The 15,181-nt window shown below is 42.0% G+C and overlaps 1 protein-coding gene across 1 annotated transcript in view; it reads left to right on the top strand.

Annotated features, from left to right (window-relative positions):
* The window catches only part of crb2b (crumbs cell polarity complex component 2b), a 63,718-nt gene that overhangs the window by 39,475 nt on the left and 9,062 nt on the right, over positions 1–15,181 (top strand). Inside the window, exons 3-6 of the mRNA XM_063195737.1 lie at positions 3,670–3,865; positions 5,701–5,840; positions 8,756–8,938; positions 9,301–9,414. Coding sequence (XP_063051807.1) covers positions 3,670–3,865; positions 5,701–5,840; positions 8,756–8,938; positions 9,301–9,414 — 633 coding nt within the window. The remainder of the gene's footprint in view (positions 1–3,669; positions 3,866–5,700; positions 5,841–8,755; positions 8,939–9,300; positions 9,415–15,181) is intronic.

The raw sequence follows: 15,181 nt of genomic DNA, 5'->3' as shown, positions 1-15,181 counted from the left end.
TTGCTATTCCTGTATCCAAAGAAAACATACAACATACAACAAACATACAACATTTAGGAATTACAAATTCCTGACAGTAAAACACATACAATTCAGATAATAACCATAGACAATGCTTGCTTGGTTCACACCAGACCATACCACAAGTTAGATATGGTCTGTAGACCGCCTACTGATTTCTCATAGAGAGGAGTGGTTTGCGATTGCTAATGGCCATTTATTTGCTGTTCTCATTAAGTGTTATCATTTGGTCTATATGTAGCCCATAGCCAATTGTGTCAGTTACTGTATATTGAAACAAACTGAAAGGTTCCATTTTTCAAGTACTGTAATACACGTCATCATCTTTCCACCCCTCCCCACTTGCTGATTGGCCCCCAAGATCTAGTTGCCTCGCTGAGGGATAGAATCCATGGACGCTTCAGACTGGAATGTGCAAAGCAACATAGGATTTCCCAGGCTAAGACAACACAACTGATACTGTGTAGGCAGCAGTGGCTTAAGCACTCATTCAAACCCAGATTGTCTGTTTTGTCTAGATTCAGCCCATTAAGGTTAAGTAAAGATTAGGTTAATAAGAGTGTTTTCCATGCCTTCATATATGGCTGAAGAGAGGTTGAGCCACAGGAACTGTCATTAACTGGCACAGAAAGATGACTGTAACAATGTGATGCCTAAGCACTTGGCAGTGAAATTGTATATTTTGTACAGATTGCAATAATCAGGTTAATGATAGAATGGTACGTCAGTAGGTTTTTGGATAGAGAAACAGTACAGCGCTTCTATTCCATTTGATAAAGGTTCAGTGTAAATACTGTAAGAATTAAGTTAAGAAAAGGATGTGAAACTCAGGCCAGGGGACCAAATTTGGCCCACGGAACCACTTCGGCCATTAGGCCCGCAAGATCTTTGCAAATTTGTATTCCAGTTGGCCCACATACACCATCAATACATAGACAATGTGACTTGAAGGCAAAATTCAGTCAGTCCGAGTTAGAGTACTTTTATAAATCCACAAAGCAAAATTTTGTTCATCACAAGAATTATCAGTGTGTGTCCAGACTAGTGTAACAGCACATACATAGTTTGTTAGTTTTAAATTTGGATATTTGGAATATACCGAAAGTAATTATATATTAATACAGTAATAGGCAAACAGTACCCATGATTGTAACCAACTGCTAAACTGACAACTATTGGTGAAGAGAAAAACATTTCTTTGCATTTCATGACTATAATCTGCTGCTATTAAACCATATACTTTTAGACAGACTCCATTCATTTTGAAAACATGTTACAGTTGTCTAAATTTTTTGTAACACATAATCCATTTAGGATTTTATAATTAGTTCCTGGGTATGCATGTAATCACTTTGTCATTTGACACAACACAGGCAAATGATGTTGTTCATGCAGGCATCTTTCTTTCCAAAGTTGTAATTTTGTGCTCTGAATGATCAGTATGCAGTCGGCACATGCAAAATGCAGTGAAATAAAGAGAGGCCTGACTTGAAGTGACACTTAAAGCCCCTCATTACTACAAATGTGTTCAAGAAGAACTTAAGTGAGAATAATATTCACATAATTGCAATGCTTTGTGGTTTCTAGAATGACACCAAAGGAGTCACAATGTCCCATTTGCTATATAACCTTTAATGTATTAATACAGTGATATAGCGAAGTCAAGATATACACATATCATACCACAGAACTGATTAAAAACTGTGTTGTTGATGTTTGTTGCTCAGGAATGTTCATTGATTATGAAAGGTCATAATCATACATATTGCAGTATTTGAAGCATTATGATGCATTATTTTAGTGATATTAGGGCAAGGAGTCAATATTTAGACAAAATTGCTGGGAACTGTATTACTGATGCTAGTTGCTAATGAAGATGCTTTACCTAGCAACTGTTGCTAGGCAACATTGGATTTTGAGTGGCTCCACCCCTGATATTTAGTGATATTTGGGCAAGGAGTTAATATTTACACATCATAACACCACAGAATTGCTGGGAACTGTATTACTGATGCTGGTTGCTAAAGAAGATGCTTTACCTAGCAACGGTTGCTAGGCAACATTACATGCTGAGTGGCTTCAAGTAACATTAGGGCAAGGAGTCAATATTTAGACATCATAAAATCACAAAATTACTGGGAACTGTACTACTGATGCTGGTTGCTAAGGAAGATGCTTTACCTAGCAACGGTTGCTAGGCAGCATTACATTTTGAGTGGGTCCACCCCTGATATTAAGTAATATTAGGGCAAGGAGTCAATATTTAGACATCATAACACCACAAAATTGCTGGGAACTGTATTTCTGATGCTGGTTGCTAAGGAAGATGCTTCTCCTAGCAACCGTTGCTAGGCAACGCTGAATTCTGAGTGGCTCCACCCCTGAAATTAATAAGCATGTCCTAATGAACATTTGTGCCAAGTTTCACGCTTTTATCACCTTCCGAGCGATTCTCCCATTATATTGCACCCATTGCCTAGACTATCTGTCTGTGTCTGTGTCTGTGTCTGTGTCTGTGTCTGTGTCTGTGTCTGTGTCTCGCGTGACAACCGGTGCCGTACGGCAGTCTGCACACTGTGCACAGCTGGTGTGTGAATGTGTATGTATGCGTGTATGTCTTTTTTCAAAGCGCTTTGAGTAAACTTCATAGTTGTGATACTGTGCTACATAAATACATATTGCAATGTATTGTATTGTAATATGGGTCAGTCATATTTTTGTTCATGGCCCCTAATATGAATAAGCATCTAATGTAAAGAAGTAACTATGTGTACCCATTGTCATGCTTTTACCACAAATTACCAGGTAGTTAATATGGGCTGGCCATATTTGATTTGGCGGCCATCTTGAAAACAATTATTTTTTTCCCGCGACGCCTCCAATGCTAATATTAATCAGTATATCAAGGACATGTGTACCGATTTTCATGCTTTTACCACCAAGTCTCAGGTAGATTCATTAATATGGGTCGGTCTTATTGGATTTGGCGGCCATCTTGAAAACGATTAATTTTGCGCAACGCCTCCAACGCTAAACTTAATCAGCATATCAAGAAGGATATGTGTACCGATTTTCATGCCTTTACTACCAAGTGTTAGGTAGATAGGTAGATTCATAAATATGAATTGGCCATATTGGATTTGGCGGCCATCTTGAAAATTAATAAATTTTTCATGACGCCTCCAATGCTAATGTTAATCAGCATATCAAGAAGGTTATGTGTACCGATTTTCATGCTTTTACTACAAAGTGTCAGGTAGATTCATTAATATGGGTCGGCCATATTGGATTTGGCGGCCATCTTGAAAACGATGCATTTTTCGCGACGCCTCCAACGCTAACATTAATCAGCATATCGAGAAGGATATGTGTACCGATTTTCATGCTTTTACTCAAAAGTGCACGATCAAATCACCCATCCGCTGGACTATTCTAACTTTTGCTTTTTAACACTTTGTGTGTATTTGTGTTTGTGTATAGTGAGTTACAAATGCAGAGTTGGTCTGACCTCTAACTTTCCTTCTCTAATATTGTGTGTGTGTGTGTGTGTGTGTGTGTGTGTGTGTGTGTGTGTGTGTGTGTGTGTGTGTGTGTGTGTGTGTGTGTGTGTGTGTGTGTGTGTGTGTGTGTGTGTGTTGTGGATAAAAGGTGTGAACTGTGAGACAGAGATCAACGAGTGCGAAGTGGAGCCCTGCCAGAATGGTGCCACCTGTTTTGACCATGTGGGCCACCACACCTGTGAGTGCGTGGCAGGCTACGCTGGCATCAACTGTGAGGTGGACCTGGACGAGTGTGCCAGCTCACCCTGTCTGAACTACGGCGTCTGCGTTGACCTAGTCAACAGGTAACAGTCCTAACCTTCTTTAACACTTTGGTAAGAGTGTGAGAACTGTGCACAGTATGCGACTACAACAGCAAATTTCTATATGGGCTACAATCGTTCTATAACAATACAAGAGTCTAGTATTCCAAATTATATTCTCTCTATATTCTATATTCTCTCTATGTTCTATATTTTCTACATTCGTATAAGCTCAAAACTTTCATTGAATCAACAGGTAACAGACCATATGGAGCCCTTATAATGACAAATATAAAATGTAAAAAATGTTTTTAAAAAAACAATACGAAAACAAGGGATTCTTGCACCAGAAACTGTCTCATGCGCGCCAGAAACGTTCTCATGCACACCAGAAACTTTCAAAGAGAACTTTCTGGTGTGCACCTGGGTTTTTTTTTTTTTTACTCTCACATGTCCTTTCAATGGCTTTGTACAGAACTTTTAAAGGAGTGAGGTTTTTTTTTTACATTTTATATCACTCTACAAAAGAAGGCATTCTACAACGATGCAAAATTCTAAAATTCCAAATTATATTGTATGGAACTGAAAATTCTTTAGAACTGTGTTTGAACGATCCTGTCTGTGGGAGCTGTAGAATGTACGTGTAAAATTCTGTTGAGAAATCCTCAAAAAGAATGCGTTTTGCAACAATGCAAGACTTAAAATTCTTTTGAATTTTTGTTGTCCTAACATTCCCATCACACTGAACTACGACGTCTGCGTCCACTTAGCCAACAGGTAACAGGCCTACCTATAATCTCATTACCACTGCTTTGTGTGATACCATGGTCATTGTCACGCACCCTTTCCACACAAGGCTGTCACAAACCCCCCCTTATCCACAAGACTAATCCCATTCTCACTGCTGCAAGTACAGTGTCTGTCTCCATCATCATTTTACAGTAGTCATTCATTGTTGCAGTACTTACTTACCTGCCCAAAATATCAGAAACACATTAAGATTTTAAAAAAATCTACATGTCTCAGATTCAGAAAGAACCTCTTGTCAGTGGTTCCATGAGAGAGGCTTCTCAGATAGGATTCTTCATCATCCCTATGTGTGTCTATTTAATGTCTTATCCAGATACAGTGCATTCTATCACGTAGTTTGCATACAAACCCTCATTGTTGCAACCAGATGTGGTCTGTGTAATGGCTGCAGTCACACATACAGTATGTGTAGAATCTCTCACCTGAGTGAGCACAGACATGTGAAGTCCACCTGAGGTTTGGGGAAGGATATGGTCTCGTCTGCCTTTCAATGCATTCCTCTGGTGGCTCCCTCCAGCCCCAGGCCTCGAGGCAGGCAAGCCGACAAGAGGGGACAAAGGGGTCAGTTGTCCCGGGTACAGGGAGATGGGGGGCCCATAATTGGGTCCTCATTTACTTTGAATGCATTGGGCACGGGGGCCTTTCAGATGACTTTGTCCTGGGCCCAGCCAAAGCTGTCAGAAGCCCTGCTCGAGGCTCCACATCATCCAGGACGTCTCAATACACGAAAGGTGAGAGTCCTAGGAGAGGGACGGGAGGCGAGATGCCATAGTCGTGGGCCTCCAGGAGCAGCTTGATCCCTCCATCCTCCCCTCCATTCTGAGGAGAACCGAGGAACGAGGCAGGAGGGTAGAGGAAATGACTTGGGGAAAGCATTGATATGCAGCTTGCTCTCTTACCTTCAGGTGTGGTTTGTGCAGGTGTCTGGTGTCTTCCTTGACCAGATTGCACAGCACGTTGGTCAGTTGTTTATTGTTGTTTTTTAGGGTACTTCTTTGTTTTCTTTTTCAAAATATATTCTTTTGAGCTTTAAGTGTGTTCAAGTGTGTGCTCCATGCGACTGGCAGGTTTGAGTGCGACTGCGGCGGCACTGGCTTCACCGGAGAGCTGTGCGAGGAGGACATCCTGGAGTGTGCGTCGGAGCCCTGCCAGAACAACGCCACCTGCCAGGAGGGAGTCAACCAGTACACCTGCCTCTGCTGGCCAGGTGGGTGTCACTTTAACACCTTAGCGCAGAGCCTCTGTTAGAAACGTATCATCAAAATGGGTATATGACCAAGTCTTAATCGGTTACTTAAGTCTATCGGCGTTGTCATAGGAATGTTGTTATGACGTCATTGAGAGTTTTCAGCAAAGAGTGAATAGACCCCATCGATGGGCCCATCTGCAGTAAGAGGCAGTTGCATGCTCAAACACCGGGGGACTCTGAAACAAATTCAATGACTGATAGGCCTATTAAAATTAAATAAACACACATTTTTTTATATTTCTGAAAATGCATACAGAAGGCTTGCATTTTGGAGCAGACCTCTTAATTTTCAATGACACATACATGTACATGCAAAGAGTGTGTCTCTACCTATAGTTTATTTTCAACTCAAACAGCATTATTCTGCTTGCACGCTGCGTGCATGTGTGCGTGCGTGCATGTGTGTCTAATATTGTAGTGCCAGTGGCCCTTACTCTGAGACTGCTTGCTATTAACCGGTGTGCACCTTAAACTTCATTAATATAAACCATGAAAATAAATGGCAACAGATCTACAGGATCAAATCAATATTATGTCCTTCTGCAAAAAATGTCTTGTCCGATGGGCAGCTCCTACCATGAAAGTGATCATTGCGCTGCTGCTGTTGCTTCAAAGTTAAACAAGACTGCCCTCTACTGGATCAGTGAAGTAACTGCAAGCATGGCCGCTCTAGAAGTGAGCTGGCACTTTTAGAGCGGCCATGCTTGCAGTTACTTCACTGGATGGATACACTACAGCAGTGATTCTTAAACTGTGGGCCAGGGCCGAAGGTACAGTATTGCAAATGGGCCTTAAAATCATTTTCTAAAAATCTAAATATTTGTGTGAGTGTGTGTGTTGCTGTTCACTATTTATTTCAGTTTTCTTGTTTCTTGGGCCAGAGGCCCGAAACATTTGTGAAAATTTCAAGTGGGCCCCAAGTTGGTTTTTGAGCCCCTATGGTTCAAATACTGTATTAAACTCCTAATCAATCCAACAGTTTTTCCTGGACCATAGTATACTGGATGCTGCTACACATTTTATTCCAATGACTTTTCAACACTACTGGACAGGCCACTGCTTCTTTCCTGAAATCCATCCACTCCCGTTTTCTGTCTGCTGTTTCCGTTTGTCGTACTTTATCTCTCAGTTTTATCTCCTTGACTTATTTTGTTCGTTTTTGGTGTTGGTCTTTCAGTAGCTATTGAGTCTTCTCCACCATTCATTCAGCTAATAAAGCTCCATCTGCTTGAGGTAATTAAGGCTGGGATTAGAGGAGCATGATCCAGCATTAACCCTTGTCCAGATATTACACTCACTTCCATGAACAAGAACCCTTCGCCTGATGTCACCCCAATGAACAATAGGCTAAGTGCAAAAATCCTTCAATAATACTTCAACAACATTTTTACAGTTCCATTTCTAGTGTATACATCTAAAAACGTGGTAGGCCTATTATTATGTTTACACTGGCTGTACAACATGGCACAGCATGAGCATACAATGTCACATAGGCTGTTATTATGTAAAATGGACAGCATAATGTAACCACAACAGTTAACATGAAAGAAAAACATTAACCCATTAAAGGTACACTGTGCAGGAAATGGTCAAAAAAGGTAGGCCTACTGCAACTAGCTGCTCATTGAAACTGGGCTGCCTATTGCCAAATTTGATATTTACATGAAAGTTTACTAAGTAAAAAAAACAAATATTTTCTAGTATGGTCCAAGTACAGTCATTTTTGCAGCTAAAAATGGCTATTTTTGGAAATTCAAAATGGCGGACCATGGAGAAGATCCCCCTTTTCATGTATGAAAAGTGTATTTTTTCCAGTCATAATGAATACTTAGAATTAGATGGTGATGGTAAGTATTCATGAAAAAGGCAACATTAGTGAATGGGCAGCATGAATTCTGGAAATAAACAACTAAAAATCTCACACAGTGTCCCTTTAAGACACGCCGTTACAAATTTCCTGATACCAGAATGGCAATGACCAAGTCATAGAGCATTAATAAAGGCCCTGTGTCAGCTCATAGTTGTGTAGTACTATGGTAGTTAACTTTTCAATGACTACTACAGCGTGCCACAGGAGGTACGGCGTGCATTATGGGGCTACAGCTCACAAACCCATCAAAACACAGACAGTCTTATAACAACATAATGTTATCTAAAATAGCTCACATCAAATATTAGATTGAAAACCCATGGGAATGAAAGTATGACAATTAAATACGCCTGATGTTTTCGGAGATGGTGACAGGTTGTTGGCTGTATGAATTTTTAATCAGAAGTTTCTGGCTTTATGTAAGGAAATCTGACAACTTTTGTCACGTGATCAGGCAAGACGGGAATCATTAAAAGAGCATTTATTTTCCACTTGGGTCACACTTTGTTTCTGTGACGAAATATACACTCACATTCACAGCCTCTTTATCAGGTACACCTGTTTGATAAACATACTTATTCAAATGCACAGGTAAACACTGGCTGCAAAATGCATGTAGGTATCCAGAGGTGGCCAAGACAGCAATTGAATGGCAGTGTTTCAAATGGTTAGTGCACATTACTACTACGTGTAGTGTCTGATAGTACTGTTACTCAGGTTGGGCCACTTAGCTGAAATTGCTGTAAAACACTCGATAAAATAAAGTGTTTATCAACACCAACAATTACACACAGTACAGGAGTAATAATATTAAAGAAAAAACAAAATAATATTTGTGTGTTTGTTGCTGTTCACTATTTATTTCAGTTTTCTTGTTTCTTGGGCCGGAGGTGGGCGCCAAATATTTGTGAAAATTAAAATGTGGACGCATGTGTGTACCATTATCTTTTGAAATCTGTCTGAATGTGTATGTACATTTATGCCTTCTTGTGTGCACATGCAGGCTATGAGGGGGAGAACTGCCAGACGGACATAGACGAGTGTGCACTGGAGCCGTGTCAAAATGGCGGGAAGTGTTTCCAGCGATCGGACGAGAGCAACTACGGCCTCCTGCCAGAGCTGGGCAAGGAGTTCCACTACGCACAGGCAGCCGGTTACCTGTGCCAATGCACACCTGGATTCACAGGTACAGTAAGCTTCACATCACCATGCAGACCTCTGCTCTACTGTCAAGCCACCTATACACTATCTCCATGTCGCTAGCATACTCCATGTCATTTGCTACTGTAGTTGCTACAGTCGTACACACTAAACAAAAGACAACTCATTCTCCAAATTAGCCTTTGAAGAGTATTTGTGTGTATGTGTGTGTGTGTGTGTGTGTGTGTGTGTGTGTGTGTGTGTGTGTGTGTGTGTGTGTGTGTGTGTGTGTGTGTGTGTGTGTGAGAGAGAGAGAGAGAGAGAGAGAGAGAGATGAGGTACTGATGACTTCATCTATGTATTTGACTGAGTGCCTTAATGTGCTGTACATGTTGTTGTGTGCTGCAGGTGCCAACTGCTCTGTGGATGTGGATGAGTGCGAGTCTCAGCCGTGTCTGAATGGGGGGGTCTGTGAGGACCTGGTCAACTCCTACCAATGTGTCTGCCCACCTGGCTTCACAGGTAAGGGTGTGTGTGTGTGTGTGTATGTGTGTGCGTACATTTGTGCATGTGTGCAGGGTCGCTGACAGCTTTTGCTGGGCCCAGGACAATGTGATCTGAAAGGGCCTTCTACCCAATACATAGTACAATGCAATGAACTATGGGCCCCCCATTTGTGATATGATACCATACCATACCATACCATACCATACCATACGATTTCACTGGGCCTTGAAACAGGTGACCCCTTTGTCCCCCCTTGTCGGCTTCCTTGCATGTGTGTAATGAAGTACAGCATGAAGCTTATATATATATATATATAGCTTCCTTATTTTGACACTGTGTCATTGCAGGACTGACAAATGACACTGTGATCATGTATTCTATTGCATAGTAGTAGAGTATGGAATAGTGCAGTGTGGTTATGCTGTGGACCAGTGAAAATCTTGTCTAACTTAGTAAACACCAAAAATGGAAACTATGAACAATGATAATAAACTCAGAATGTCTACTTTCTTTGTCATTTTCCCACAAAATACACGTACATGAGCCCTGTGTTTGCGTAAGGGTAATTCTACGTTTCAAATGCACTTTTAGGTCCGTGGACTTTTTTTGCCAATTCCACTAACTATTAACTGCATCCAATGATGTTTTGGACATTAGCACACATTTATCTTTCATATAATACAAAAAGTGAAGACATAACATTATTTTCTTCTGCAGGAATGAATATTTAATGCTGGTTTTGGACGTTTTCATGCTGTCCTCGTTTTCCAAGTGTCAGATTCAGTCTTCATATTAGCATGTAAAAAACCTTGTTTTCTCCAAGATGTTGATTCAAGGTAGTTATCACAACATGACAAAACTGTTGAAAAGAAATTTCTCGAGAAATGAAACCCCCGAACGGCCAACAAGAAGACGCTCTATAATCTAAGCTAACCTTCTAAAACTTCTTGAACCTCTAGACTCTATGGAGGGGGGCCTTTCTTGTTTTCTGGTCATGGGGCCCATGGAGTTATAATGCATCCCTGTTGGCGCCCTCATATTGTCCTGGACATGTTCATCCTCTTCCCATAATTAGAGTGGCAGTAATTGGGTGTTGTTTGCTCTGACTGTCAGTGGCAGCATCACTGGGCCAGATTCAGATGATGCGTCTGGTAATAGGACCGTTTGAGCAGGCTTCTGTGTTGGGCTTGAAGATGTTTCACATTTCATCTCAAAGGCTTCTTCAGTCATGTGTCAGTGGTAGGTAGTTAGGGGGTCAGGCTTGTAGCTCAAGAGTTGTCGGTTCGATTCTCGACCCACCAGATTGGTACCCATGCTCTCCCGTAACCTCGTCCATGACTGAGGTAGCCTACCATGAACATGGTACTGCCCTGCTACACTGTTCTCTTCGGGCTCTGTATCAGGCTGCCCCCTTGCATGGGTGAGGCATAAATACAATTTTGTTGTGTGCAATGTGCACTGTGTGCTGTGGAGTGTTGTGTCACTCACACTGTCAGTCAGTGAGCTATGTGTCATCGGTCATTATAGTTCATTCGCTACGTGGACAAGGAAGGCCAAAAGTGGGGCAAGCCAGCTTAATGAGAACCAGAGTTTTTAAATCTACATATAAAAAATCCAGCTTTCAAAATATCCCATCTAGGGGGCTAAAACCCACATGTTACAATGGAGTTTTTATTTTTATTCACATGTTGCGTTTCCACCTAAGCATGAGAAAAAAAAACATCCATTTTTAAAAATATCCTAGGCCTACTACGTGGAAACAGCACCTACAGTAGGCTAACTGTCAGTACCCATAACCAGAACAGGTGTAGGCAATTAAAGGAGGCATGGAACACTGAAGAGTAACTGTCAGTTTTTTTTAATTTTAGAACTCTGCTGTGAGGACTAATTATTAGTTAGTTGCTGGGGCAAGTGGGTCACCGTTAAACAGGACAGGTGTTGCCAATTAAGGGTTTAATTCTCAACTGCCAAATTTTGAATAGGACTGCAGAACACTTCTAGGCAATTACATGTTGTCCTGCTGGGGAAATGATTACAATCAGTTGCTTGGCCTATAGGCAGTGGTGTTGGTTTGAAGATCAGATGATTGCAAGTTTGAATCCCACTTTGAACCAGACTGCATTTCAGATTTTATTATAGGCCTATACAGTTTTCATTCGCTAAGTTAGAATAGCATATATATTATTTTTAGTAAAACTGCTAAGCTCTGGCCCAAAAAGTCAAGCTCACTGTTCACATTTTCTGCAAGAATGCAGTCTAGTTTGTTCTGCTGTGTGAATAGTGAGCCATTACTTGTAATGGTGTTAATGTCTTGGCCAGTGTGTGTTCTGTGAGTGGTTAGTAATGTCTCTGGGCTGCTGTAGTAGTGTTGTGAGCTGTCATTAATGACTCTCTGCTGCCTATCCCGCTGTGTGTGTTATGACCTGAAGGTGTCAGTAATCCTGAGCCGGATGCCGTATCACCCTCTAAGACAACACCCCCACACACCCCGTAACCCCAAACCCCATACTGTAGCTATTTAGGCATCATCATGAGCACTCTGTCGACTGTAGGTGTTGTGTCATTGGCTTAAGTACAGTGGTAGCCTACTCTGAGAGCATGTCTCCCCCAAAGCAGCTCAATATCACCTCCTAATGCTTTCTGGTTGTAAGTGTGATTTACTGTAACACTTCAAAGGTCCAACTGATACAATGATCAATAGTCACTGTGTTCCAAGGATAATCAAGTGATGCAAGAAAGTGACCTATGTCTATGCCAAAAAAGGTGTAAGGTTGTCAGTTTTCTGAACCCTTTTGAAAATTTCATTGAAATGTGTCTACTTATTTTTGTGTAATACTGCAAACAAACAAGTAAACACATAAACACGTATACCTTCCTGTGCAGTGGCTAGATTTTCAGAAAGGCTGCACAGTTAGCATAAGTTCACTGGCTTAGTTTACCTCATCTGTGTGTGTGCGTGTGCCTGTGCGCGCGTGCCTACGTGCGTGCGTGCGTGCGTGCGTGCATCTGAGTGTGTGTGTGTGTGAGTGTGGGTTCTTGTTTGTCTGCTAAATTTTACTACAAGAGGCGGGGCTTATTGAAAAGCCTCTTAGCCTTGATCAACCAGGCAAAACAAACGTGTCGGTAACGTGACGATGGAAAAGTTTTCGGTCAAATAAGTATCCCGAGCTCAGGAAGAGACTAAATTGTATTTGAACTTACAGTGTTGTATGCAGCGTCTTGCCACTTTTAGGCCTATCCGTCTTCTTAGAGACATTTTATGGAGATTCTGTTGAAATTCAGCATTATGAGTCATGGAAAAAAGCGTATTCAAATGCAACTCTGAACCATTACCATATGCCACAACTGACGGAGTTTCAACAGTTATTCATTATAGAATCCTTAAATATTCTAGAAGGGACTATATTTGACCATAGCTTTCATCTTCATCATCATCATCGTCGTCATCACATTTTTACACTTAGCTGTTGCTTTTATCCAAAGTGATGTAGGCCTACAACTATTTAGGTACAGGGTATTGTTTACAGTACTGTACAGTGGTATTAGGTGCCTTGCTCAGAGGCACTTCAGCCATGGATGAAGGATTAGGGAGAAGTCAGGGTGGGATTCAAACTTGAAACCCTGAACTTGCCTCTGACCCAGAGACCAACGCCCTAACCATTAGGCCACTGCTGCCTACTATATAAATACAGTATCTACTGTGTGTGCCATTACTTTGTATGCCATACTTTTATATGAAAGGTAGTTTTTAGTGTGCAGTACCACTCCCTCCTCCTCCTTAATATCAATGCCTCTCTTATCCCCCCCCCCTCTCTCTCTCTCTCTCTCTCTCTCTCTCTCTCTCTCTTTCTCTCAAGTATCTCAGTTACACACACACTCGCACGCACGCACGCACGCACGCGCACACACACACACACACACACACACACACGCACAAGTACACACACAGACACATCCTAACATTCCAATCTCCTCCCGTTGCCCGGCGTTGTGCTGAAATCACATTTTGGTTAATTACTGAGCCACTGTCCACTGGTGCCGCTGGACTGGTGGGCATTCGTCACTCCCGGCCGCACAGCCCACCAGCATTCCTGGTGTCTAAGCTGACAGAAGACAGCCGGGTCCAGACACACACAGGGAAGAAGGGAGGACGAGAGGGAGGGAGGGGAAAGCAGAGAGGAGGAGGAAAGGATGGGAGGGGAGAGGAGTGGAGGAGCAGGTGGAGAGAGGAGGGGGGGGTGTGTAGTTGCGGTGGATTACCGAGCGGGCGGATCGGTCTGCTCGGAGTGGGGGGTGGCAGAGTAGGGTGGAGTTGGAAGACACGACACAGCTCATCTCCTTATCAGTTGTTCCGCCTGGTACAGAGAGAGAGAGAGAGAGAGAGGAAGGGAGGGAGTAAGAGAGAGAGAGACAGAGAGAGAGAGAAAGAAAGAGAGAATAGTTTCAGGGTAGAAAACAGTAAAGGAAAGAGAAGCAGAAAGACATGCTTACACTAAGATAGAGAGGTAGGTTGGAGAGAGAGAGAGAGAGAGAGAGAGAGAGAGAGAGAGAGAGAGAGAGAGAGAGAGAGAGAGAGAGAGAGAGAGAGAGAGAGAGAGAGAGAGAGAGAGAAGGATGGATTTTAATGAGCACAAACCAAAGCAGTGAAGGAGGACCACCAGAGAGGGAGGGAAGGAGAAATAGAAGGGGGAGACGAGGAGGGGAGCTGGTCTTTGTTGTTTGGACTCAGCGCATTGCTGCATGTGTCCTGGGAACTTGGCCAGCATGGGCCACAGGACTCTGGCTCTGCTCCTCTGGGGAGTGGTGCTCATGGCAGGTAGGATGCAAACTCAGGACTTGTATCTCTATCTGTGTATTTACTTACCGTCTTAACTGGTAGGAGGCAAACTCTGGACTTATATCTGTATCTGTATATGTATCTGTATATGTACTACCGTCTTAACTTGTAGGACGCAACCTCAGGACTTGTATCTGTAGGCCTATATGTATCTGTTTATTTACTTACAGTCTTAACTTGTAGGATGCAACCTCAGGACTTGTATCTGTATCTGTATATGTATATTTATATCTGTATATTTATTTACCATCTTAACTGGTTGGATGAAAACTCAGGACTTGTATCTGTATCTGTATCTGTATATTTACTTACAGTCTTAACTTGTAGGAAGCAACTTCAGTATTTCCTGTATCTTTGACTGCCACTGCCTCATAACATGCATCGTTTGGTATTCCTACTATTCCTTAAAAAAGGTTTGCTACCACGTCTTGGTCATTGCCAATATCTAAACAGCAAACGTAGAACAGGTGTTGCGTCTTAATGCATGGGTATATATAAATGCATTTCTATGGTCTTAACTGTTAGGACCTGTAACCTGTCACTGTAACCTCAGCCCTTCCTGTGTCTAGTATTTTAAATTAAATTAGTATTTAGTACCTACTCTATGTTAACAGTTTTGAGGCTGGTAAGATGCAACTTCGGGAATTCGTTTGTCATTATCACTGTCTTAAACATGGAAGGATGCATATAGGCGAAGACCTCTGTCAGTCCTGTATCTTTATGGTCATTGAAGCTTGGGTGCGATGCCCACATCTTCCCTTCCTCTCTCACAACCCCATGGGCAGAGTGGCTCTTGGGTGAGGGTGGTAGCCCTCCTGTACTATATTTTGTATTCTGTATTTATGTATGTATGCTATTGGACACCTTCATTTCCCTTGGAATTAATAATGATACTCTATTCTACTCTACTCTACTACGTTATTGAGCACCATGTTGGTATAGTAC

Source organism: Engraulis encrasicolus, chromosome 3 (assembly GCF_034702125.1).
Source record: "Engraulis encrasicolus isolate BLACKSEA-1 chromosome 3, IST_EnEncr_1.0, whole genome shotgun sequence".
Lineage (NCBI taxonomy): Eukaryota > Metazoa > Chordata > Actinopteri > Clupeiformes > Engraulidae > Engraulis > Engraulis encrasicolus.
This window is presented reverse-complemented; position numbering and strand designations above follow the sequence as displayed.